Source organism: Tyto alba, unplaced genomic scaffold, assembly GCF_018691265.1.
Source record: "Tyto alba isolate M040663 unplaced genomic scaffold, T.alba_DEE_v4.0 Super-Scaffold_46, whole genome shotgun sequence".
In the NCBI taxonomy this organism is placed as follows: domain Eukaryota; kingdom Metazoa; phylum Chordata; class Aves; order Strigiformes; family Tytonidae; genus Tyto; species Tyto alba.
Window position 1 is genome coordinate 10,929,689 of NW_024881322.1, and position 26,678 is coordinate 10,956,366.

The following is a 26,678-nucleotide window of genomic DNA, read 5'->3' on the forward strand; positions in this document are numbered from 1 at the left end:
ATCTAATCTTGGACTTTTTGCCTGTATAACATATTTCATTTACAGAACCTGGAAGTCTGCACTGCACTAACCAGCATGCCAACAGCGCTCTATGGTTATCCTAAAAAAAAAAAAAAAAAAAAAAAAAAATTCTTGATCTTAATCTTGACACTGTGAAAAACCTCCCCTCTTTAATAATTACAATGGAAATAGTTGACAAATGATCCTTACCCACTTGGATATTCTTATTTTGAAGGTGTTCCTTGTTTGTATGCTGACCATTCGAAGGCATTTTATTTTCTCCTCTCATACACAGAATTTTATTTATTCAACTTAAACTGTAACAGGGCTGGGCATGTCACTTCAGAGACACTCATGAAATGGCATGAACAGGCTTTACTTCTTCCTCCTTATGTGCTTTATCTCTAGATGCTGTGCAGAGACTCGATACAGCATGGGCTTTCTGCTTTGTTCTGTCCACATAAGAGTTCAAAACACATTCCCAGCCTGGGTCACCCTTGCACTGCTCTCTAGCAGCATCCCTTAAATTCACAGGTATGTTGTTTATTTCTTCATGGTAGGAAAAGGATTCCACATGATTTTTCAGGCTGATTTTACTTTCCTAAACAATCTTCCTGATCGTTTTTACTGATTTACATTACACCTCTTTACAGCTTGATTCTGCCATCAGACCAGTATTCTACCTTCTCTTAACATTGGTGATATCCAGTTAGGTTTGGACTGACACCTTCATCCAGATGATTAGTGATGCTGACACTATTGCTAATGGCAGCTACAGTTGCATAAATGGGAGCAAAGACAACAGAAACCACAGTGATGTATGGACATATGGAGGTACCATTTCTTCTCAATATCTAACTGACTGGGATCAGTCATTCTTCAAGGATTTTCTCTTCCCCCCCACCCTCCATAATGATAAGAACAGTAAAATAAAATAACGGCTTGTGTACAACAACTGTAGGATGTCCTCCAATATAATTTTTTGAGATCAACAAAGAAAGACCCACTCACTTGCAGTGACTCCCCTACCTTCTCATAACAAGTTTCCTAGAGGACACATGCTATGAATAAAGATTTTGTCTTAGGGTTAGCTATGGAGTCTCTAGGAGGGGGCTTCTGCAAAGAGATTGCTAAAATTAATGATGACACAATTAATTCAGGTGAAAAATCCCTCAACATGTGTCTTCTCCAAGCTTCTCCAAGAATTCATGCCACCTCATTCTTGGACAGCATTTTACCAGCATACATCCCAGAAAGAATGAGTCAGAGGTGAAAGTAACTTTTAAGGGAGCATATCCTTTCCCACTGGCACAGTACTAACAGTTTTCCCATTTCTTCATTTTCAGAGGTAGAGCAATGACAAGCACCATTGAGAGAGTGCTGCAAAAACCAAATGAGGACCCTTGTTGAAGTGCCTGGACCCACAAGTGCTATAGAAGAACCATCAGAAAAAGAAGAAAATTGAAGAAAATAGAGAAAGTAAAGATGTATGTTTGCCATTTGTGCTACAGAAAGCAAACAGGCATTTGCTGCTAAAAGTCCTTTTCAGCAAATCCAGACTAATGGTTAGGTTTTTGGGGCTTTTTTTTCCAATTGGCTGAACAAAGACAGATCATTATTTTCAGGTTATTAAATCATTACTTTCTTGTCAAGCTGGGGAGTAGCTGCAATGAAAGAAGCAGCAAAAGAAACACAAAGGGTCCTCTCACCACTTCTTAGGCCTGTCATTTCAAACTCAGTCTGCTCCTGCTTTGGTACAGACTGGGAGAGAGAATCTTGGAGAGCAGCTATAGATCCACATTTAATTGAACTTTAACACAAAAGTTAATAACTGAAATGCAGTACCATTGGGTTTGTAGGCTTGGAGAGCATTTCTTTCTCCTCCTTTCAGCTGCCAAAGGAAATGGTCATACTCACAGGACCTCCACCCAAGTTTTCACTGCTATTTTCCAACAGGATACAGAGTACCACAGCCAACCTGCCAGAACCTTATCAGCAACGCATTTTCAGGAATTAATTAGCCATTAAAGTCAAGTCTCTTTTTTACTGGTATAAATTCAAAAGCAACATTTAAGATATAAAGGTGCGTTTACATTGACTGCATTGCATTGATTAATGCATCACATAATCTTTTGCATTAATTTCCACCTTTGTTGCGCTGCCTTTTTTTTTTTTAAAGCCTGCCTCAGACCACCTGCTTTGGCATCTGAGAGCAGCCTTACTATTGCATCTAAGCCCAAAAGAGTAACGTTTGATTCAGATTGCCAACAGCCACTGTCACAGTGAAGTTTTGCCATGAGCAGGACAGGGAGTTGGGATCTAGCTGTCCTGCACATAAAGCTGAGCTGCTAGGGCAGAGCAACCACTATTTCCCAAGGCTTTGCTCATTTTTTTACAAGAAGGATCCCCTATTTGCCATACATGGGCTTCAAGTAGTATCCAAACCACCGTGCCACATTCTAGGGCTGAAGAGAATTAATTAAAACACAAAACATTGATCAGAAGTTGCCATTTCTGCATGCAAAGACAGAGAGCTGCTGCCCTCTCTCCCTCCCAGCAGACCAAGGCCATTGCACTTTCAGGGTGTAGGGACACAGGCAGCAGGGACTGTCACACCCCCCCTCCACTTCCACAAAGGTATCTGACAAGGTTTTTTTGGAATAGCGACAAGTTGGAGATGAACGATGCACGCGGTGCAGCGGATGCTGAGGAAGCTGACAGCGCTGAATTTCTCACCTTTCCACACCTCCTGAGGACAAACTATTCCCCAGCGAAATAACTGAGGTTGCTGCAAACCCAGAAGATATTTTTCTGCCCTTGACAACTTCCCACTTTGTTACAACTTAGAAGGAAAGGCCCGTATGTACTGTATTTGGGGCACAGACAGAGACACAGCAGCCATTAGACACGTCAGTATGGTACTCGCCCTACAGCAGCCTGTATATGAAAAGGCAGCTCCTCATCACTTTATCCCCCGAAGAAGTTCATCTGCCTCTCCAGTAGCACCAAGGCAAGTATTAAATGAGGGAAGAGAGCTTCACAGAGTGACACTAGGCCAGATGGAGCGAAACCGCTGCACCCTGCTGCACACGCGAGGGTGAAACCCGACGCTCCCGCCCCGGGTGACGAAGGCTCAGCCAGAGTCAGGCAGCAGCTGAGGGGGCAAACCCACAGAAGCAGCATCTGCAAAGTCATCTGAAGTGGTGGGGGGTCTAGGAGAGACCCCAGGGTGGGCTGCAAACCCGGTCTCACCCAAGGGGGGGAAAAAAGGAGGCCTGGGGTGCCCCCCGCCATGATAGGCAGCACGATGCTGCAGCCCCCTTAGCTCCTGCAGCAAAACCTGGCCCGGGGGGTTGGGAAACACATCCCTTCACCTGCTGCGGTAACGGCCTGTAAAATGGAGTTGTTCGCATTTATCTGGTTCACCAGAAGTGTTGTGAGGTTTGATTAAATGATGCTTGAAAACAGAGGGCACCAAGGGGTTGTACACAAGGAGAGAAGCCTGGACAGCCTCTACTTACTCTCTTAGGAGGCACAGTCTAGATGGGAAGACAGATTCATCAGGGGATTCTGGTTCTCAGGTTGTTTTTTCCTCCCAGAACTATTAGAAAAATTGCTATATTTGGCAAACAGTAAAATATCTTTCTAGCAATATTTTCAAATTAAAAAAAAATCATGCCTATTGACATCAGCTCCTTAAAAATTATTTTTTGCAAGCCTTCTCTCAGAAGAAATGGCTGCATAGTTTCCAATGACAAAAACTATGGATGTCAGAGCCCTCTACGGAACATGAACATCCAATAGTTTTCAGATTTGTTTTATTGTTAATTAGTGATATAATTAACTTGATCTCTAGCCCACTTAAAACATTGCAACAGTATAAATTCTTCATTACTGTGGCAATAGAGAATCCCATTAACAAACACAATTGGAGACTTTCAGTAAGAAGTGGCAAACAAAAAATCCAATAGGGTTTACACTACTTTTACATTAAAATAAATGGTGAAGTTTTTTTACTTTATTTTTTATATATTTTCTTCCAAAAGATAAAATGAAAACAGGAGAAATACTATTAATAACATTTTAAAGTAGAGTTTAAATGAAGTTATCTATAATTGGATAAAAAAATTTGGCTTTTTAAAGCGTATGCCTTGAAAATGGGCCAGAAAGTCATTTGTGCATTTTACTTCTTGACAGTAATCACTTTCAATATTCTGTAAAGGTACCCAGGAGACAAGCAGACATGTTTGGTAGTGAACAGTAAAACATAATCAGTCTTCAGGAAGACAGTTAAAATTACTGATCTGTGACATCTCACATGTTCAAGTCAATTAAATATGATTAACGACTACCTGGGCTGACGTGCATGTTGCTCTTTTGGTATATATACAGGGGAAAAAGGACTACAGATATTTACTCACCCTCCTCCTTCATATTCATGTGCAGATGTGCCCTGGAGTACGAACATATGTTCAGAAAATGGTTTGAGGTTAGGAAAGGAATTGCTGAAACCCAGGAAACGATAGAGGCTTTGCAAGTTTCCTGCTGCCTAAAAATCTGCTTTTACCAGAGGCGGGGGTGTGGGGAAATAATCTAGAAGCTGGATCATTTTTTTTATACTCTCCTCGCGATGTTTTAATGAGCACCGTGACCAAAGTGGTCGCGAGGGCTTTGCCTACCTGCGCCGGTGGCGGTGGTTGTTGCACAAAGCCCTGGGGCGGCGGCTGCAGCACTTGCTGGGATACTGGTGGACCTGAACCTGTGAAGCCTCCTGCGGGAAGCTGCTGACTCGGGGAAGCCATGATGTAACCCGGCTGCTGGGCAGGCTGCTGCAGGATAGGCGATGGGTAGACAGGACCAGAAGGTGATTCGGGGTTGTCTCCTGACGACTGACGACTTAAGCTCATCTGGTTAAACTGCGTTGTCATGTCATCTCGCTGCAGGGCAAAATGCAGTAGAAAACGATGGGGACATGATGCCTGCAGTAGGCACGCGGGTCAGCAAAACAAAGTCGGTTCAAACAGGGCGTGGGGGGGGGAAAGGAATCACTCAGCTCAAATACGTGCCAACCTTTGCATGGATATGTACAAAAATGTAGGCAACTGAAATGAAAATCACTATAAGTGCTTTGACAAAGACTTCCAGACTGCAAGGTGAGTGGCATCGCTTAGCGCAAAAGCCGATTATTTTGGCTTTTACCCTGCCCCCCCCTTTTTATTCCAAAACGACAAATAAACTTTACAGTGTTCAAAAGAAGACACTTTAGATACAAAGGGCATGAAAATAACGTTATGAGTACCTCTTCCCCCAAACACAGAATTCCTTAGCCAAACACATGCTGGTAATTTCACCTATGTTTCAAAACGATCCCAAGAGGAATTCAGTAGGCTTCAGGTGCAGACCTTTTCCTTTTTGGACTGTTTTGAAAATCCAAGGTTACAAACATAGAGAACGTAAAGAAACCCAAGCCTTCAGTTGATATTTCAAGGCTTTTTATTCAGTGTTGGAAAGAAACAAGTACTTTATTTGACTGGAGGGGAAAGAAAAAAAATCTATGGTAGGATGAACGCACCAAATAAAGTCAATGGACCTAAGTCTCATTACATGCTGGTAATGATACAAGGATTCTAGACAGTATCTGTTCAGTCTTGCGAAAAGATCCATACTAATCAACGCTCTCAAGTTTATTCTGTGAAGGTCGAAGATTTACAAATGTGGTTCTATGCATCTTCATTTGTGCCCTTATCATAAGAGTTTTAAATACTCAACATTAAAACATATTGTATATGGCAATAAATCCAGCATAAAACTCCATCATGTACTAATATGCAGATTATGGTCCCTTCCTTATACCCCCTCACGGATAGGGAATAAGCACTATAAAATGCTTTTCACTTAGAACATCCATGCATTTTTTTAAAAGGTGCCTCTTTGATTTTGTTCACATCCCTGTGGTGTTCAGTCTCCAAAACCACCCTGCATGACGTATTTATTGGCAGGAAACTCAAAAATATAAAAAAAAAAAAAAAAAAAATGTTTGTTTGTGGAAAGCACTGCCAGAGACTGCACAGAGACTCACCCTCCCACTCTGAGAGCAGATACCATCGGCCAACAGTTTAAAGACTCCTGGCAGATATTCAGGTGATGTAAGAAAGTAATGCTATTCACTTTACCATCATCCTACATCCACATTCAGGCACATAAGTTGTGTCTCTGAAGTTGTTTCTTTAAAAATCTAGGATACTTGTTACCTGGATGGCAAATAACTGCAAACAGATTCTACAAGAAACTTCACTGAGCCTGCAATGTCTGTGTATTTGCACTATGGAGACCAAGAGCTTCAAAACCCTATAATTTATACATTGTGTGTATAATGTAATATACATTGAAGACATTACTTCAGGTGAAGTTTCACTTTTAAATTAGCCACTAAAAATATCAGCCTTCCTATGACTGTCACTAGAACAACATGAGATGCCTGCAAGACACTTTTCAAGAGAATTAGCACTGAGCTATGCAACTTCTGTTCAGCACAGAATGTTTTTTATTGTCCTTTAAATGGTACCGCTCATCTACCAGGCATTAATAACATTATTTTAGCTGCAAGGATCCGTTCAGCTTTGTTTCCATCTCTTACTATAACTACGTGACAACTCTACCTTGGGAAAAAAAAAAATCAGTCATAAATAAGATTACTGGAGCAAGAGAGAAAAATAACAGAAAAAAATCCTGTAGTGCCTCTTAAAATGTCAGCTTCATTTTACAACAGTATAATCTTAGCCCTGTAAGCACCAAGCCAGATTCAGACTCCAGAAGAGCACTCTATTTATTTTTTTTTATACATGTCCATTGGTGCTTTGTCATCATGCATAGCGTACCACACCTTCTGCAGCTGGTTCACTGCTACTCTCTTTTCCAAGTGCTCTGGTATCAGCAAAGAATAAATTCAGGCAGTGGATTTATTATACTGATAAAACAATATAAAATAAAAAAATAATGATTTCTAGAGGTCTCTTCCCCAGTCTTTGTGGACATAAAAGGGGGATAACCCAAATCTCAGATTCTCAAGTTAGCAATTTAAGCTCCCTTAACATAAAGTGGGGATACAGAAGCTCCTCTCACAGGCAGGACAAGATACTTTTCTGGTGGCTCTGCTAATCAGGTAGAGAACCCTGCCCCTAACATCATCCTCCAGGTTAGATAGTCAGATTCAGTTGGAACGCTTTTAACAAAATGCTTGTTAGTACCAAAAGCGTTAATGCAAATGGGGAATTAGATGGGCCTCTCATGCAGGACACCCCTCACAGTGCTCCCCAGAGGTTTTCGGCCATACTCATACTCACACACGCAAATTCAAGGAAAGTAAAAAAAAAATAAAACATTTAAAAAAAATAATAAAAAGTAATCTTTAGTACCACAGAAAACTGCTGCGTTGGAGAGACTGGCAGGAGATGCTGGGGAGGATAAGAAACTGCTGGATATTGGACTGACTGAGAAGATGGCTGCATTGCCTGAACAGGCTGAAAAATAAACACAGTGAAAGACAATAAATACAACCTACTTAGAGAGAGGTAACAACAACCGCCACCACCGTTACTGAGAACAAAGGTCTCAAACACAGCTCTGAAAATGCAGGTGACTCATCGCCAGCCCAAGTACAGGAGGTCAGGTACCGAAATTTTAGTCTCCACTTTAGCCTTACACCAAACAATTTTTTATTACAGATTTTTCTGCCTATTTTCATATATTTGATGGCTGTTAGATTAAATAAAGCCACAGTTACACCTTCTTATTACTGATGTGAGGCAAAGCCAAATTATGATTCTACATTTAATTTACGGAGATAAAATGGAAGAGCAGCACAGTGTAAGTGCATATTTGAATTCTGCTGATAATGACTGATTTAACTCTGCATGTGTCATAGGCAAAGGAATAATGACTGTAAAGCTGCTTTGGTAGAACACAATAGCTAAAAAAAAATTGACAAAGAATAGGCTGTGAATTATCAACAGACAGGCCCCTCTGCTTGGAGCAGATGTTTATCTAAGTGAAAGAACAATTTGCTACAGCAGTATTACCTTGGAATAGCTTTACTGTTCCTTTCGTTTAAATCTTTCATTTAACTTAAGTCTTACACAGGTTTGGTACTGCCTCCATCTTCTAAAACTGCTAAGACCAAATCAAGAAATAAGAGCCACAAATACTTAAGTCCAAACACAGTAAAATCAAAGCAACTTCACTGAATTTAATCATTGTATTTCTGGGTAACCTGGGGTGAAACTGTGCCAAATTATAAAGCCACACAAGAACCACAGTACACCTTTGCTGCTCTGGGAGTAAGCAGGATGTAGGATTCTTGCTTGAGTAGTTCCCTCCGCCTGCTCAGCTCTGGGAGAGCAGGCACACAATCCACAAAATTAAGTTTGAACCAGACCCAAACGCTGCTGCCCATGCTCGGCCACATCTGGCCACACGCCATGGCCGGCCCAGGGGCCAGCGAGCTGACATACCATGGCACCGTGCCCAAACTGCACTGCTCTTCCCCTCTCCTGCTGCAGCTCGAGACCTCCTAGCTCAGAGCAGGGTCATGGCCAGAATATGGGGTGCAGGCAGAAGACCCACAATCAGGGGCAGGGGTGCTCGGAGAGCGAGCTACCCACGGACCAGGCCTGATACAACGGGACATGGAAGAGTTTGTAGAGCCCTGCGTTGTACTTGACTCCCTGACTCAGCCTCGCTGCTGTCGAAAGGGACAGGGAGAGGTCCCCAGCTCTTTGGGGAGAATTACGCGCTGCACTAGTTTGAGAATGAATGCTTCAGCTTTCACGTATGGGCAATTTTTGCAAAGTACTTTTATGTAGACATACACTGACTCGCTTAACAGTGCATTTTGAAATGAAACCATCCTTTAGATAGAATTGAAAAAGGAATCTTCCCTCTCCATCTGTTTCATCCACACCAAAAATACAGACCGTGGGCCTCATTTGTTTTGAAAGAAAAGAATATCCTGATATTTTGTCTAGCTGCATCCTTCCCTCCTACCCTTTAGGTCATCCTTCGCATCCCCGAGAGCTTCTTCCCTTTTTCCAATGGCCACCACACCTACCTGTGTGACAAGGTGACTTGCCATTTGCTGCTGTGCCTGCTGAACCTGCTGAGACTGCTGGGATGAAGGCTGCTGCTGAGACTGTCCCACCATCTGGCTCCTCATCGTCTGCTGGCCACTGGGAGGATTGTATATTGCCGGCGTCCCATCAGGATTTACAAACGGTTGACCTGAAACAAAGCACCCTGCCTTTGCTGAACACTTTTAAAATCATACTGTTTTCTCCATGAAATCATACAAGCTTACTTTAACTGATCGCTCTTTAGCTGACCTGCTACAACAGGAAAATGCTCATCACTCTCAATGCCTCATTACAGTATCAGCCATCTTTTTTGTCTTTTTTGCAAGCAAGGCAGACAGCAGATATTTGTTTTGACAGTATGACTTTCCAAGGAACCGGTGGAAGGTTACCATGGCTAACAGATGATTCAGATGCTATGGTTACTTGAAGTCATTCAACGATGAATCAGTTAATACTGAAATTGAACTCTGGAGCAAACACTGCAGGTAGAGAATAGTCACACACATTTTACTGCCACACAACAGCACTCAAATGCACACAACCACTCCTGACACACTGTAGTTTGTACGGAAAGGAAAAAAAAACAAACCCACCCTTGTTACTAATTTATTTACAGATTCTAGTAACATAGTGCTGTACCTTTGAGATCTGTGCCCTATGTAATTAGAGGAGGCAGCATTGGAAGTTATCAAGGAAGAAACACTTTAAAAGTCTTTGAAAATCTCTTATATACAGGACAAATTCTGTCCAAAGTTCTATTAAGTGGCTGAACACTTTGCTTCATATATTTTAGCTTGGGGAAGTAACTTTGCAAAAGCAATGTTTGTCTTAAAAAAAAAAAAGGGGGGGGGGGGACACGATGACGACACATTTCTCTGTAGGCAAAATGTTTTCCATGACCTCAGTACTCTTTTCACTTCCACCATAAATTCATAAAACAAAGGAATTACTTCTGTTTCTGTGAGAAAAAGGGAATTTTAGCAATGAAGTGATAACATTTAAAGTAGGTAACTAAATGTATATCTGAGATAAAAAGGGAGATTTGGAGGAATCTGGTGACTGAGAACAAGAGTGAAACAATGAACTTTTGATTTGTATACCCCAAGCATCTTTACTTGTTCTATCTACTCCTCAGCCTTTCAGTTCTTCCATCCTATTAATCATGGTTAGAAATGTATGAGGACCGCTGGCTAGGAAACCTTGCCTTCTCTCTCTGAAGCATCAAGACGTTCTGGATGAAGTCGTCCTATTATACTGGACACATCTCACACTCGCAGAGTGTAAGGTCATGATTAGAGTGAGTGGAAGAGAAGCATGGGGCAGTTCTGTCCACTAGCTGATTTCTTGCTTCTTGCTGTGAACATACTGCGTGGCAATGACGTGGACTCCCTTGATTTGGGAGTCTCAGGCTCCACAAGTACTTTAGGAGACCAGAGAAGTCAGACTGGGTGAGTGGGAAAACAGGGCTCCCGAAGCCTGCACCAGGTGCCCAAGGAAAGCCATAAAGAGCATTTCCCATGGCTTAGCAAAGGATAACAGAACTGAAAGAGAATAGGTCCAGCAATGCTCTTGAAGATGAAAAAAAAAAAAAAAAAAAAAAAAAAAAAAAAGACCTTTCATGAAGAAATAAGAAATGAAAAGGAGAGATCAGATGGTAACAGGGAAGACATTTGTAAGTTATAAACTGTGGCCCTGATAGAAGGGCAAAGATTGTGATGTCATTTAAAAGAGTAAGAATGAAACGTGTAAATGCTCTTAAATTGTCAAAGGGGTTCAGTCAGAGAATGTGTCAAGAGGAATCCTTCAAAGGGTAAAACAGACTGATGAAGTGGGTGAAATGGTAAAAAAGCATAGCTACAGAAAGAGTCCTTTCCTAAAGCAAGCAAGAAGCTTCTCTATCTGGGGAAGGAGAAGGGTGAAACAGAAGAGAGAAATCAAAGGAAACTACAGATATGGAAAAGAAAGTGTGGATTGCCAACACCTGAGAAGGAACTGAGAGGTATAATCAGAGCAGGGAGATACTGACAGCATCCGTGGATGCCATTAGAGGCTTGCACAGTCAGTGACTACGTAGTGTGAAAGGAAGCAAAAATCTTTAAAGGACGCAGCGTTATGATCAAAAGAGAGAAAAAGACTGGAAGTAGCCACTCTCCAGGAGGAGAAGAAAGAGCTAAAGAATGGTGTTACATAGGGAGAGAAAATCTATTCATTACAGGAAACAAAGCTCCTTTTTCCTTTTCTTTAAACTGTCTTCTCTTCATCTATGTTTCTGACAGCATCCATCACTTTGATAGGCAATCACAGCATCCAGCAATCTAAGTCTCCTCCCTGTGGAGCTTCTTTTGTAACGTTACCCTAATAAGATGCAAAGATTCTAAGCCCAAACAGTGGTAAATCTGATGCATGTTAAGAACACAGTAGATGCCTGACTTCCAGCACAGGTAGCGGTGTGAAGCTATACATCTGAGACAAGAATTTCAGTCTTTTAAAGAATCTGCTCCCTCCGTTCTCTTTATTATGTATGTATTTACAAGGGAGCTACAGAAACAAAACACGGGGTTTGAAAGAAACACAAAATTATATATACACAAAGCCACTTTCTCCCTGAACGTTAAACATACTAACACAGATCCTGATGATGCCTCTGCAGACACTGAGGCATGCTAGGAGAGAAAATGAGGTGCTCTGGTCTAGTGACAGTATTGAAAGGCATTATACCTAGAGCAGAAAAAGACTCCCTAGATATCAGGGAAAACTATGAGCTAGCTGCTGCAAACTGCTAAACTGACAAAACAGATGTAGGAGATGTTCCTCTTAAACAGCTCTTCTGGCTTCCAAGTGTGGTGAGCTCCAGCCTCCACCCTTGCCATGGCCAGATCTCAGCTGCTGGTGGGCTCAGAGAAGCAGTGATTCCTTTATTTTCTTTCTCTCAGTCCTGTCACCTGAATTATGGATGACTTCTGCCTAGGCCTGCTGAGTTTTGTATGATAGTGGATTACATAGCACAGAAAACACCTTCTTCTGTATTAACTAAGAATTTTCAGTGTTACAGACAGAACTGTCAACTACCAGAACAACAGAAATGAGTACATTAATAATGATGGGTTTTGTCATATGCCTACCTCCCATGCTGTCCTCTCCCCCAACTGAGCTTTTAAGAAATGTCCAGAATCCCCATTTATGCTGACAGTATTAGGCTCTCATTTCAATAACGTAATAGCTTGAAAAAAGTACACATAAATAATAAAGGCTTTAGAAAAGTTTGTTTAAGATACTACGTCACCTCTCTGGAAAGAACTACCACATTTGAATCTAAACAAACAAGAACTTCTCCCTGATTTTATACACGCTGATACTACTACCTCTAAATATCGATGGAAAGCTTGGTTTAATACTTTGTCAAGGCTGTTTTTCCTAAATGGTACAACTTTCAGTTTTTCTTGACTGAATTCTGACCCCCCCCAAAAAAGTATTTTTAGCAGTGTACTCACACATAAGCTTTACACATTTGCACCAATATCGAAACACAGAGGTGTAATATACATAAAATACTGTCTATAAACAAAAATCCCGAAACAAAAAGCTCCTGAATGCTCTATTAAGGACTTTGAAAAAAGAATTTGGAGTTCAACTCTCAGCTCCCACTACAATGGAAGATACATTTCACTGTAGGCTTTGTTATTTTAAACCCAGCATAACTCAGCTAAGGTTGACAGCACAGGTAGTCATGGTCACTGAAATAGTCCAAATCACTGAAGAAGCATCACAGTCTCAACCTCCCTGAACCTTTTTAATGCTGTCAGTACATTACTGTGGGGAGTAATAGCGTAACATGATCTGGACTTCATCTGGACCAAGGAGGTAACAAATTGCCTTAAACTTTCAGCAAGCACTCAAATTCAAGATGAGTGGTTTCTAAAATGTCCACAGTGCTTGGGTGACTGCGAGTGCCTCGTTTGTGTGCTGCTAACTACCAGGAGCTGAAGAGATTACAACTTTCTCTTATCACAAAACTTCCAATTTAAATACAATTGCTAATCATACAGCTCACATAAAATTAACTCTGAAGTGCCAATTCAAATGCAGCCGTTAAGCCTTTTGAAATTCTGCTGTTAAGCACAATCTCTAAGACTCTGACATATTTTGGTTGTACTCTATATTAGCATGCTTGATATGGAAGAGTATCTGTCCTTACTGAAGCTAATGGGATCTCAGAGGATTCACAGCCAAGGAGTCCTAGGACTTTACGAGATGAATATCCTGTCTGGAACCTCATGAGTGTGTTTTGCATCACTTCCCACCAGCTACGCCACAACAGCCTCAGAAAGTCAACCCAGCTTTGCCTGCAGATTTGGAAAAATAACTTATCAAATGTAATTTCTGTGTATATTTGCTACTTGCTTCCTCATACAGTGCCTCAAGGAAAATATCTCTAGAATCAAGAAATTTGGCCATTCCCCAGATGACATCAGAAACACTGAAGGGCAGTGCCTGGCGAGAGGGCATCGTACTGACCTGTGTGCGGGTTGAGAAGGATACTGCCAGGCGGTATCCCTGCAGCTTCAAGTGGAAGAATGATATAGCTGGTGTTGCTGGGGGCCACCTGGCCGCTCATCCCATTCTCAGGGTAGGACACGCTGCCCGAAGAGCTGGCCGTCACCCCTGGGACAAGAGATGCGCTTTGGAGAGGCTGATGTATTCGTGACAGTGATCCTGAGGAGCCAGCGCTGCTGGAAGACTCTGAGCCTAACAGAGAGACACAACCACAGCGAGGGGTGGGGGGTTACGAGAGACCCCAGTACCCACCAGGTACAGCCTTCACAGACTGCAAAGGTGAGCACTAGCCCATGCCCAGCTGGAAGGAGTGGGGTTTTCACTCCCTACTGAGCTCAGTATCCAGTGGTATTTCTACAATTCAAAAGACCACTTTCCCCCCATGACATCTGCTTCCCCCCAGCCAGTAAACAGCTCCCTCAAACAGAACACGAAATGCTCAGCCTGTATTTATAATGCCAAAGAATCGGTTCATAAGATAAAAAAACTCAACACAGGGCTTGTAAATGGAAAAGAAAAAAACCAAAACACGACACACAAAACCACTGAACATTGTCTGTAAGTAAAAAAAAAAAACAAACAAAAAAAAAAACAACTGGCAACTGAGTCGTCAATCAAGAAACAAGGTAGATGTGCCATATGTGTATTAACTTAAAGCTACTTAAGACACTAAGACTTTTGTCACTTCAGTTTTTCAGCACCTACCCTATTAAAATTGATCAATCAAGATAAATCAAATGTTCTGAAAGACATTTGTGCTTGGAAGGGAAGGGAGACGCATTATTTTAACATCCAAATATTTTTATATTTCCAAGATTCAGAGAGTTTACTTGATTGGAGTTCAATTTGCTTCACATAAAAATTACAAGAATCTCTGAAACTGTAAGGCTCAGATGAACGGCTTCCTTCAAGTAAGATATTAAGGCAAATACACAGGAGGTAAAAAAGCGAATGTCTGTATGGATGCTTCCTCCCAGAAGTAAAGTATCTTTTAATTGCAATTTCTTTAATTTTATTTCTGTGCACTATCTATGCATCTTACATTAATTACTAACCTCCTTAGTGCCTTCCTGCAGATACAGACAAAAACAAAAGAGAGAATTCAGACTTAGGTTTTAGTAAACTTCTTTCTTGGAGGACAAATTATATCCCTTCATGTTTGGGATACTACAGGAGGACCGTGCAGTAGACTGCTTAGAGCCTCAGACCTGTTTTCAGTGAAATCCATATTGGAAATAGTTTATTTCCTCAGAGCAAAACAGGTTTCCTCTGAAGAAATCACACCAGCATCCTGTTACTTAGGTGAGGGTCTTTCCACAGATTATTGCAGATTGCCATGTAAAGCACGTTTTTATCCATCTTTAAACTTCATATTCATAAAGCAGCTGTTACAGAGACAGTCCTCTTTATGAGCTGTGCACTATTTGCTATTAGCAGGACCCTAAATCTGCTTATCCAGTATATCATGAAGAATGTAATAGAGATTTCATAAGAAATTTTTAATTTCTATAAATACATTTAAAATTTGTATGAGTTGCTACATTTTTTCCCCCTCCTTGTAGAGTAAGGTTGGAAATTTAGAACAATTATCCTTTAAGGGATAGGTTTTTTTATTAGATCTTTTCAGATTGCAGTGTTTCTACAATGTGAAGAGATATTCCTGGATGTCATCCTCATCAAGTTGGAAGCAGTATTTGGCATCTTCCTCGCAAATGTAAATGCAACCACCAGAGTTCAGTTTTCCTTCTACAGCAGTTACCAGGTCCTTTTCTGCATTTCCCTGGCCCCTCTACATGCTCTTCATGTTGCTTCTTTTGAGTTCTTGCCATACTTTCTTCTCTTTTCCATCACCTATTGAATTCAACGGGTTAGAAAGAAACCTGGAGGTGCAGAAATGGTGATGAGATTTCATAAACCTCCCATTATTTCTAAGTGTATAAGTAGTATCAAGCCTGAGTTAAAACTTCTCTCTCCCCATTTTGTGCTATTCTGAAGAAAAACCGTTAGCGTAAAAGAAGATTGCAGCTCTGACCTACGATTGTTTTTTTTCTTTCCCCCCTTTGAGCTGCTCTTATGGCAGAATCACAGATTGATCTTTACCAGCTTCTGAATGTTAAAAGCCAAAGGACTGCAGTAAATTCAGAGGTACTCATCAAATGGTAGGCAGAAGCAGTGGGAAAACCTCAGGAGCTATCACCCCATGTTGGCCGAGATAAAAGCTTCGAAATGTCTGCCTTAAAAGATCTGAGATCTGCTGTTCTATGTCAGGAGATCAAGTTGGTTATTTTGAAGGAACACAAATAAGACACAAAACCATTTAAGCAATTATCTAAATATTAAAAAAAAAAATCCCAGAAATTAATACTTAACCAATTTTGTCTCCATTTATCCTGCATAAGAATGATCTATTTTCACTTTTTGCCATCACTACAACATATTTCCTATCATTTTAAGACTAGACCTACTAAGTCAAGTAAATTCCAATACTAATGTTTGGAAATTAACACCAATTAATCTTGTCTTTGTAGCTCTGATTAGCTGTTTTCACGGTGTCTAAATTTAGGATAAGAAATCACCACATAATGCATTCAGTACTGCAGTAAATGAAAAAAAAAATTAACTATCTGACTTTACTCAGATTCACATTAAGAGATGTCTTGCTAAAGACTTCTGAAAGGAACTTTGACTAAATGAGATTTTTGCCCCCATTACACAATCTAACCTCTTTTTTTTCAGTATGTAATGATGGCTACTTCTTCTAGATTCTTCTGTAATTTTCTTGCTGCTTCATAGTTGATATAATAACCTTCATATTCTCATCACTTTCCATTAATATAAGTTTTAAGTATTCTGAGAGATATAGCAGTTCAAAGAGTGGTAAAAGAAAGAGAGACAGAAAAATCACCACAAAGGCTTAATAGCTTAGAGGGTTTGTGGAGAGAGAGCATGGAGCTACCATTAATTTTCCAATATTCTGAGCACTAGTGACTGATGCAACACGTCTTGCTCTATTTCCTTTGGGTCAGTATTCGGTACCTGATGACTCTGAACAGTTCTGCTCATCAAACCTTCCAAGCCCAAGGTAAATTTTTACCTTCTTATCAACTGGACTCTCAAGATCTACCCACTACTTGCTCCAGACAGTCAGTTTTTCAGGAACGGTTGAGCACTGATCACCTCTGGAACTATTTTTGTCTTGGATATAGGTTCTTGGCTTAGGAATATTTATTTGCTACTTTTGTAAATCACTTGCATTTCCGTATATTACAACGTATTTAGGGGTTTTTTAATGATAATGGTACGTGGTCATGTGAACATGATTATTTCTCTGCAAGCCACACTTCTAAAAATGAGATTGATGTTTCAGCACAGTTGGTTGGCGGGAAGAGTATGACTGGAAGCAGCTGACTCATGTTTTATCACCCATACATGAACATTTCTACAGTTTCTCTTGGACTCACAAGATCCGTCAGGCTAATGCCCGATTAAAGGAAATCATAAAGTAACAGAAATCCAGTTCCAAAACTTAGAGACAAAATTATAATTTACAAGACTATATTTTTATATATATATAAAGTTAATGTATTGAAATGACTGCAGTATAATCTGCTACTCCTGTTGGGGAAAGACATGAACACATAACATGAGAGATTAGACTGTGGCTCTGATTACTTAGAGCCCGGCCAAAAAATTTAACTATCCCTACAGATCTGTGTCAACACAGCTGATATCTCAATGGAACCAGCTCTTTATAAATTGGGGGGGAAAAAACCACACTCCAACATATGTGAGTTCCACTGAATGGTAAATGCGTTAGATGCTAAAGATGCAACAGTTACATCTTTTAGGTCTTCCAACAATTATTTAGATATGTAGATACACAGAGAATATTTCTTTGAAGCACATGTTGTCTTCCCTCCCAAAAATGTATATTAAAACCCTTTGTAACGTATGAGTGAAAATAACATAGTAGTTGATGAGCTGGATTTTCTCTTCATGGACGTGGTTAGAGACTGAACAGGTACATCTTTGATGCCTACAGGGACATTTATTTCACTCTACTATTCTATGCTCTTAGTCAACCCTGGAAAGTCCACTATATTACTGGAAATTTAAACAAACCCATGTTTTGTATGATGTCCTAAATTGTAGGATTGCAATCTGATTGCAGTTTGTTAAATTATTAACTCCTCACTCCCCCAATCAATACTGAATTATAGCATAATACATCTACTGAGCTTCACAATAATAGAGAACAAAATTTTATTTACAATATACAATCTGTGCTTTTCACTGGAACAGGGCGTTCTAAACAATCAGCAGGTGCATGAAAATAACCACCAGAACCAGTAAGATAACTATGTAATGGGTTTCAAACAGCCCCTTTTGTGAAGTTTGCAAGAATGAACCAACATAATGCCTTTTTCTAAGCTCTAATTCCCATGCAGCTGAATGCAATTAAATCCTAAGACTAACTGACACTACTGGACTCTACTGCAGAGAACAGCACATTCTATGATCTGTCTTTGCCTAAGAGAAGGCTAACATCTTTCTGTGCTTCAGTTTCTGTTTGTCTGCTACGTAACATTAATTACTGATTTGTCAGAAGTTAAGGGTAAGGGCAAAACATTTAATTTTGGTGACAATACTAAAAGCGATCAGAAAGACTATAATGCTAATATTGCATCACTGTACATACTCTCAAAGGCAGCTGTGAGCCATCTGTGAAAATCCTGAAAGTTTTAATATTCCCATGCTCAAGAAGAGTGTTTGACAACGCTTCTGGGTGACTGTCATAGACGTAGAATAATTTTCCTGTTTAAAATGGCCATAAACAATTTATATCATTTAGTCCATGAAGAACATTTTAACCAACTAATAACTTCAGACTGATTTCATACATACTATATGCAAGACGAAAATGTTTTAAATTTACTACTGTGAATCATAAAGCACTTCAGAGTACAGACTAGTACTTTCCGCAGAGGAGAACCAGGACAAAATTGCTGTCTACCAGGCTCAGCCACACTACCAGGGCAGCGTGCCTAATATTTGTAGCTACACCTCTGCAATCTCATTTCAATCACTGTTGTAAAAACAACAGAAAATAAACAAAATTGTCCCAAATAAAAACATGATTAAGCTTCAAATGTGTACTGAGCTACAGAACATCCAGCGCTGGCTATGGCTGAAGTACAGGGTAATGAAGATTGAATGCAGAACATGAACAACAAAATGTCACTTAGTACCTAATATACCTTAGAAAACATATGCAAATAGCGCATGGAGGCTCTGACAGCTGTATGAATGCACTCAGCATTTTTTGGTGAAGGAAGAACGCTTCATCAAGACATATTTCTCCATTATTTTTTGAACAGTCATTCTTTTCTGCTTTAATGCCATTGAATAACATTTTAGAGAGAAGGATAGAAATAGTGATTCTGATATTATTTCCTATGACTTTCCTCAGGCTGACTGACAGTTTGACTTTGTGTCCTGGCTTTGAAGATGTAAGTTTGTTTTGACATCCAGCCTTGCTCTTTTTCCCCACCTCTTCCTTTTATTTTGTTTCTTTTTTACTCTTTCTGTGCCTCAACTAGCTTTTAAATTTAAGCACTTTGCTTAAAAAAAAAAAAAAATAAAAAAATCAAAGCACTTACAATATGTAATTGCTGTGCAAAGAACATGGAATTTTAATATCACAGATGTTTTAAAAATGTATTATAAGAGGTTTCATTTGAAAGCAATTTTGGCTTTGGTGCATATGGAGTGCAGATGCAGTTACAACTATTGGCATGCTCCTTTAACACATTTTCTAAGTGTACCCTTTAATATGCTTGATTTTAACACTGAAATGGCTACTTAAAAGTATTACTCTTTTGCAATTAGATGTCTCAACCCTCCAAAACTGAATTTCCCTGACACCACTTCCAATGCCCTGCGCCTCTGCAATCCAATGCTGCAGAAAAATAGATTTACCTGCACTCTACCGAAGGTGAGTGATATGAAAAAAGCATACCAGGGACCTGTGCCTCCTCCCTAATTCATGCATATCGAATTGAATTCTGATGCAACGGAAAGATTCACAGGAGGCAAGGAAATCTGGAGGTATAAACATGGTCTAACTGCACACTTCAGGCCCTGCTGTATAGCCTATTCAGCCATTATACAAATAAAAAATACAGGAGGGTGTCATTTCAAAACTACATACGCACTGGTTTTTCTATGTAGCATATGCTTGTGCTCAGGAATGAGCCAGAGGTAAACTACTATACCGTACTATTTTTCAAAGCTAGCGGCTAGAGCAGGCAAACTGCGTGCGGTGTGGCGGGAAAGGCTCTGCCAGCCCGACCAGGCAGCGATGGCAGCCCCCAGCAAACAGCCGGGGCCGCCCCGAGCTCTGCGCCCACAGCACGACATGGCGGAGCCCCTGTCCTCTCCCCGCCCGGCTGAACACGGCGACTGAGGGGACGGGGGGCAATGGCGGCAGGTTCCTACCTCTCCTCTGCGGTGGCCACCCCTCACCAGCGGCCCTCCCTCGAGTAACAGGCGCGAGGCTTGGTGAGGAGAACCCAACAGCAACGAGGAGGAGGGTACATCTCCCTTGAAGTAGTCACCAAGGTTAAGTCGGCCTATGCCCTGTGCCAAAACTGCTCCCATAAAGAAAAAAAGACGGGCCATTGTCCCAGCAGACTCCCTCCTGAAGGGAACAGAAGGCCCCATACACAGACCTGACCCACTTCTTAGGGCAGTCTGCTGCCTCCCTGGGGCCCGGGCTAACGGTGTGAAGAGGAAGCTTCCTGCCCTGGTACAGCCTTCGGGTTACTATCAGTTATGGATTTGTCAGGTAGGCAGTGATGAAGTTGCAACAAGAAGGCCGATGGCAATCAAGAGAGACTTCAGGGCTTTGGGACAACCGGTTAAGGGATCAGGAGCACAAGTAGTGTTCTCCTCTGCCCTTCCAGGTGCAAGGAACAATGACAGAAGAAACAGTCAGAGCCAGCAGATCAATACCTGGCTCAGAGCCTGCTGTCACTGGCAGAATTTTGAGTTTTTTGATCATGGGTCTGTCTATACAACACCAGGCTGGCTGGAGTACACCTGTCTCAAAGGAGGAAAAGGATCTTTGTGCAGGAGTTAGCAGGGATCACTGAAAGAGCTTTAACTAGATTTGAAAAGGGAAAGGGACAAAACAAGGCTCACTGGGGATAAGCCCTGGGGCAGCACACAAATGTTTGAGGGACAGTGTGCTAACAAGGTCCTTTGGTCTGCCATCTCAGTAGAGGCAGGGGATGGAGATCCATGTGGCAGCAAAAATCAAGGGTTATTGATGTGCTAGAAACCACAGAAGTGCCCAAGAATGGTCACATAGGAGTTATGGCTTCTCCTCACAAAAAGGTGGTGGGATCAATTGCCCAACTGAAGTGCATCTATACCAACGGATGCAGCATGGGCAACGAACAGGAGGAACTGGAAGACATTGTGCAATTGGAAAACTGTGATTCAGTTGCCATCACAGAAATATGGTGAGATGACTCACACAACTGGAGTGCCACAGTGGATGGCTATAAACTCTTTAGATGGGATAAGGCAGGAAGGAGAGGCTATGGAATATCCCTCTATGTTAGGGAGTGTTTTGACTGTCTAGAGCTCAACGATGGTGACAACGGGGTTGAGCGTTTATGGGTAAGAAGCGGGGGAAGGCTGACAAAGCAGGTATCATGGTGGGAGTCTGTTATGGACCACCCAAACGAGATAAAGAGACAGATGAAATACTCTGTAAGCAGCTGGAAGAAGTCTCACAATCACTAGCCCTTGTTCCCAGGGGGGACTTCAACTTACCAGATGTCTGCTGGAAATATGATACAGCAGAGAGGAAACAGTCTAGGAGGTTCCTGGAGTGTGTGGAAGAGAACTTCCTGACACTGCTGGGGAGGGAGCCAACTAGGGAAGGTGGCCCGCTGGACCTGCTGTTTGCGAATAGAGAAGGACTTGTGGGTGATGTGATGGTTGGAGGCTGTCTTGGGCAAAAATGATAATTTTCAATTCTCAGAGAAGTAAGGAAGGAGGTTAGCAGAATTGCCACCTTGGACTTCCAGAAGGCAGACTCTGGCCTGTTTAGGGACCTGGTTGACAGAGTCCCTGAGGAGGCAATTCTGAAGGGCAAAGGAGTCCAGCAAGGCTGGATAGTCTCAAGAAGGAAATCTTAAAGGCTCAGGAGCAGGCCATCCCCATGTGCTGAAAGACGAGCCAGTGGGGAAGACCACTAGCCTGGCTGAGCAGACAGCGTTGGCTGGAACTCAGGAAAAAAAAAAAAATAGGAGTTTACGGCCTTTGGAAAATGGGGCAGGCAACTCAGGAGGATTACAAGGATATCATGAATTTCTGCAGGGAGAAAATTAGAAGGGCCAAAGCCCAACTAGAACTTAATCTGGCTATTGCCATAAAAGACAATAAAAAAATGTTTCTATAAATATATTAGGAACAAAAGCAGGGCTAAGGACAATCTCCATCCTTTATTGGATGTTGGGGGGGCAACATACTGACAAAGGTTGAGGTGCTTAATGACTTCTTTACCTCAGTCTTTAATAGTAAGACCATGTGGTCTCTTGGGGGATGGGAAGCACAATGAAGTCCTCATAAGCCAAGGGGAAATGGTTAGCAACCTGCTACACCACTTAGACCACATAAGTCTATGGGGATGGATGGGATCCACCCAAGGGTACTGAGGGAGCTGGCAGAAGTGCTCACCAAACCCCTTTCGATCATTTATCAGGAGTCCTGGCTAACCAGGGAGGTCCCAGATGGCTGGAGGTTAGCAAATGTGGCACCCATCTACAAGAAAGGCCAGAAGGAGGATCCAGGGAACTACAGGCCTGTCAGTCTGACCTCGGTGCCAGGGAAGATTATGGAGCAGATCATCTTGAGTGCCATCACACGGCGTGTACAGGACAACCAGGTGATCAGGCCCAGTCAGCATGTGTTTATGGAAGGCAGGTCCTGCTTGACTAACCCGACCTCCTTCTATGACAAGGTGACCCACGTAGTGGATGTGGACATTGTCTACCTAGACTTTAGTAAAGCCTCTGACACCATTTCCCACAGCATTCTCCTAGAGAAACTAGCTGCTCATGGCTTGGACAGGTATACCCTTTGTTGAGTAAAAAACTGGCTAGAGCTGGATGGCCAGGCCCAAACAGTTGTGGCGAATGGAGTTAAATCCAGTTGGCTGCCAGTGTGTTCCCCAGGGCTTGGTACTGGTGACAGTGTGGTTTAATATATTTATCAGTGATCTGGACGAGGGGATCAAGTGCACCCTCAGTAGGTTTGCAGATGACACCACGGTGGGAAGAAGTGTTGATCTGTTTGAGGGTAGGGAGGCTCTACAGAGGGATCTGGGCAGGCTGTACCAATGGGCTGAGGACAACTGTATGAGGTTCAATAACGCTCAGTGTTGGGTTCAGCACTTGGGTCACAACAACCTCATGCAGTGTTACAGGTTTGGGGAAGAGGGGCTGGCAAGCTGCCTGGTGGAAAAGGACCTGGGGGGGTTGGTCGACAGCCAGCTGAATATGAGCCGGCAGTGTGCCCAGGTGGCCAAGAAGGCCAACAGCATCCTGGCTTTTTTCAGAAATAGTGTGGCCAGCATGACTAGGGAAGTGATCCTCCCTCTATGTGGCACTGGTGAGGCCACACCTTGAATACTGGGTTCAGTTTTGAGCCCCTCACTGCATGACAGACACTGAGGTGCTGGAGCTTGTCCAGAGAAAGGCAATGATGCTGGTGAAGGGTCTAGAGAACAAGTCCTGTGAGAAGCAGATGAGGGAACTGGGGTTGTTTGGTCTGGAGAAAAGGAGGCTGAGGGGAGTCCTCACTGACCTCTACGACTACCTAAAAGGAGGCTGTAGTGAGGTAGGTGTCGATCTCTTTTCCCAAGTAATAAGTCATAGGAGGAAAGGAAACAACCTTAAGTTTTGCTAGGGGATGTTTAGATTGGATATTAGGAAACAATTTTTTCACTATAAGGGTTGTCAAGCACTGGAACAGGCTGCCCAGGGAAGTGGTGGAGTCACCATCACTGGAGGTATTTAAAAAATGTGTAGACGTGACGTTTAGGGACATGGTTTAGTGGTGGACTTGACAGTGCTAAGTTAATGGTTGGACTTGATAATCTTGAAGGTCTTCTTCAACCTAAATGGTTCTGTGATTCTATAAAATTCTAAACTGTATTCAAGATATGGGGGTCCAGAGTGTAGTTACCAAGTCAAAGGTTTTCTCAATTTATTCTGAATACTCCATTCCCCAGCAACCTGAATCACAGCAAAGACTGCTGTAAAATTTTGGGAATAGGAGTGAAATCTGACAAACCCAGGTTTGATAAATTTGGTTTAAATTAAGTACCATCCATAAAACACTCTCAAGCTGAAAGAGCACTAAGTGCTAAGTATTGATTACCACTTGTCCTGTACTATATTTATCAAATAAACGAAACTGATGGAATCATCTGATGTGCTCATTATTTATCATGCCCTTTTACACTAATAGAGTAGCTTAATGGCATGGTTTGAAATTACTTAGATCCAAGACCCTGTGACTCACTCATATGTTAATGCACCCATAAAGTTAATGCAAGTAGATGCAGAATTCCCACCAGTTTCCTAGTCTCCTAAAATGGTGCTTTCATTTATTGAGAACTAAACAAGAAAATTGAGAGACTGTGAGACCTCTGAATCCAGTGCTTCTTTCTGCTTCCACCACAGCACAATGCCTCATCTGCCAGCAGCAAGGGAGAGGCTGTACTTCAAGATACAGATGGTCTGCATTTAGCAATAACAACAAAATGTTCTTGGATTTCTCATTAGATGTATGATATTTAATTCTTCATGGATCAAAAAAATGATACTGATTAAAAGGAAAAATCTGTGCTTTGTCTGATTGTACCACCAGCTTTGCAGGCTACAACAAGAGAAGACAGTGTTCAAATAGGATGTGCACATAATTACTCCAGGAAAAGCCTACCTCACCTATCATTTGCAAACCTCAGGCATTGGTTTTCCTTCTTGATTCCTAAAAAGTCAATACCAGGTACACAGATACTAGTGTACATAGATGGACATACACATCTGCTGTGCACAGGAAATGCAACTGTTCATGTAATTCACCATCTAGTCCAACTCATCAGCTAGTCCAACCACGCCGTTGGACTAGATGATCTCTGAAGGCCCCTTCCAACCCAAACCATTCTGCGATATACCATACTCAGACAAGTACCAGTACAACCATTTATCACCACAAAACAAGAAGTACTGTGAACCCAATACAGTACTAACTACCTGTTTTAGACAGTTTGCCGGTACTTCTGTTACTCGATGAGCTATCTCCTCTTGTCAGGACGGTTATCCCACCAAAGCTGGCTGTCTTTGTTATGGCTGGCTTCAAATTTCGGTTTGAGCTGTCCGAGTCTGTGCTGCTCCATGGTCTCTGGTGGTCTGTCCACTTCAGTTCGTTCTCTGTACTGCTCTGTCGACTGCCAGATGCCTTCCCTATGCTGTCTCTGTTACCCCTATGGACATCAGGAAACAAGGATTTATACACAAAAAACCCCACTTCAGGGCAGAGTCTATCTTTGGGTACCCTGCAACGAGCCTAATAAAGGAAAATTAAATACTCTGCATTTATGACAGCATGCCTGAAACAGGGGATTTGACCCCCATACTTATTTGCCTTCAGCAAGTAAACACTGCTATACCCTTTTACATGCACAGCACTTACCACTGCTCCCCTTGCGCATATATCCTAAGAGCAATTCACCAGACAGGGCTGACGTAGCAGTATTACACACCACTGATGTAGCATTTCTGTTGCCTGTTGACCGGTCTCTTCCCTCAGCAAATCCTTCACTACTTCTCCCTTTGCTGTCCATCACCTGTAATGTTTTTCTCACCACCTTCACCTGCCCTCTACCTTTGCCTTCATATCCATCCTCCTTATTCCTATTGCACCTTGTCCCCACTCATCATCTGCTCTGTAAAGTTACCCAAAGCCTTTCCCTAGACATGCGTCCTCCCAGTGTGACCACAAACTTCAGTGCTAACGTTCCACTTACAGACCCATTTGGGTGGGCTTTTTTTCCCCCTCTGCATAAAGTAATTGCAAAAATCTCTAGGTAGAGATTGTCTGTCCTTGAACAGCTACACAGCACTAAATGTACTGTGAGTAACAACACAGTAAACTGTGAGCAGTATCTGGCTTATTTATGGTGAACCACTTACAATGGGCTGCTAAAATGACAAAACCAGCATGCCTACCATGACTGTTAGCCCAACTGATGCTAATAACAGTGGTTTTTGGAAAGCTTTTAGAAGACATTTTCCACCCCTCCATCTTATTTTACAATATAATACCTTGCAGGCTCAAAGCTTTTTCTACAAATCAAAAGTATGGGACTGTTTTGGTTGTTTTTTTTTTTTTTTTTTTTTGTCCCCTTTCTCCTTTTGAACATGGCTCCTGCTTTTTATTTGGAGAACCTGCCAAGCTGTGTCACTCAGGATGAGAAGGAGCAGCGTGTCAAAGGCGGGATCAGGCTGGTGCGTTCCTTGCCTGTGATCAGAGCCTCTCACAGATGTGATCAGCAGTATTAACCTGTTGACCTTTGCTAGACCCAGACAGCAGGAAAGCATGAAGAGAAACAGCACAGAAGAAACAACATAAAAAAAAAGGAAAAATATTTTAAAAAGAAATTGTCCTTAATTGGAAAGAAAAAACCCCGAAGTATTAAGTTTACAGACTCTTTTGCATTCTTGTGCTTAGAAATTAACAATTATATTCTAGTGGAAAAGGGAGAGAAATTGAATGCTTTTGTATCCCATTTAACTGTGGTTTTGGGTTACACAAAACTCCTTTTTATTTCCCAAACAGATATTAAGAGTGTCTGTGTGCAAGACGTCTCCTTACTCCTGCATGCCCAATCCAAGACTCCCAAAGCATGGAGAAAAG

At 41.8% G+C, this 26,678-nt stretch overlaps 1 protein-coding gene across 18 annotated transcripts in view; it reads right to left on the reverse strand.

The window, feature by feature from the left end:
* ARPP21 (cAMP regulated phosphoprotein 21) overlaps window positions 1-26,678 on the reverse strand; it is a 146,218-nt gene that overhangs the window by 43,322 nt on the left and 76,218 nt on the right. For 14 of the 18 annotated variants that reach the window (XM_032997218.2, XM_032997226.2, XM_032997225.2 and 11 more), the window contains 5 exons: window positions 25,013-25,245; window positions 13,644-13,874; window positions 9,107-9,276; window positions 7,416-7,520; window positions 4,680-4,937 (listed from right to left, as the gene is read on the reverse strand). In XM_032997218.2, coding sequence (XP_032853109.1) covers window positions 4,680-4,937; window positions 7,416-7,520; window positions 9,107-9,276; window positions 13,644-13,874; window positions 25,013-25,245 — 997 coding nt within the window. The remainder of the gene's footprint in view (window positions 1-4,679; window positions 4,938-7,415; window positions 7,521-9,106; window positions 9,277-13,643; window positions 13,875-25,012; window positions 25,246-26,678) is intronic. The other 4 variants (XM_042806364.1, XM_032997224.2, XM_032997222.2 and 1 more) reach the window with 1 other exon arrangement.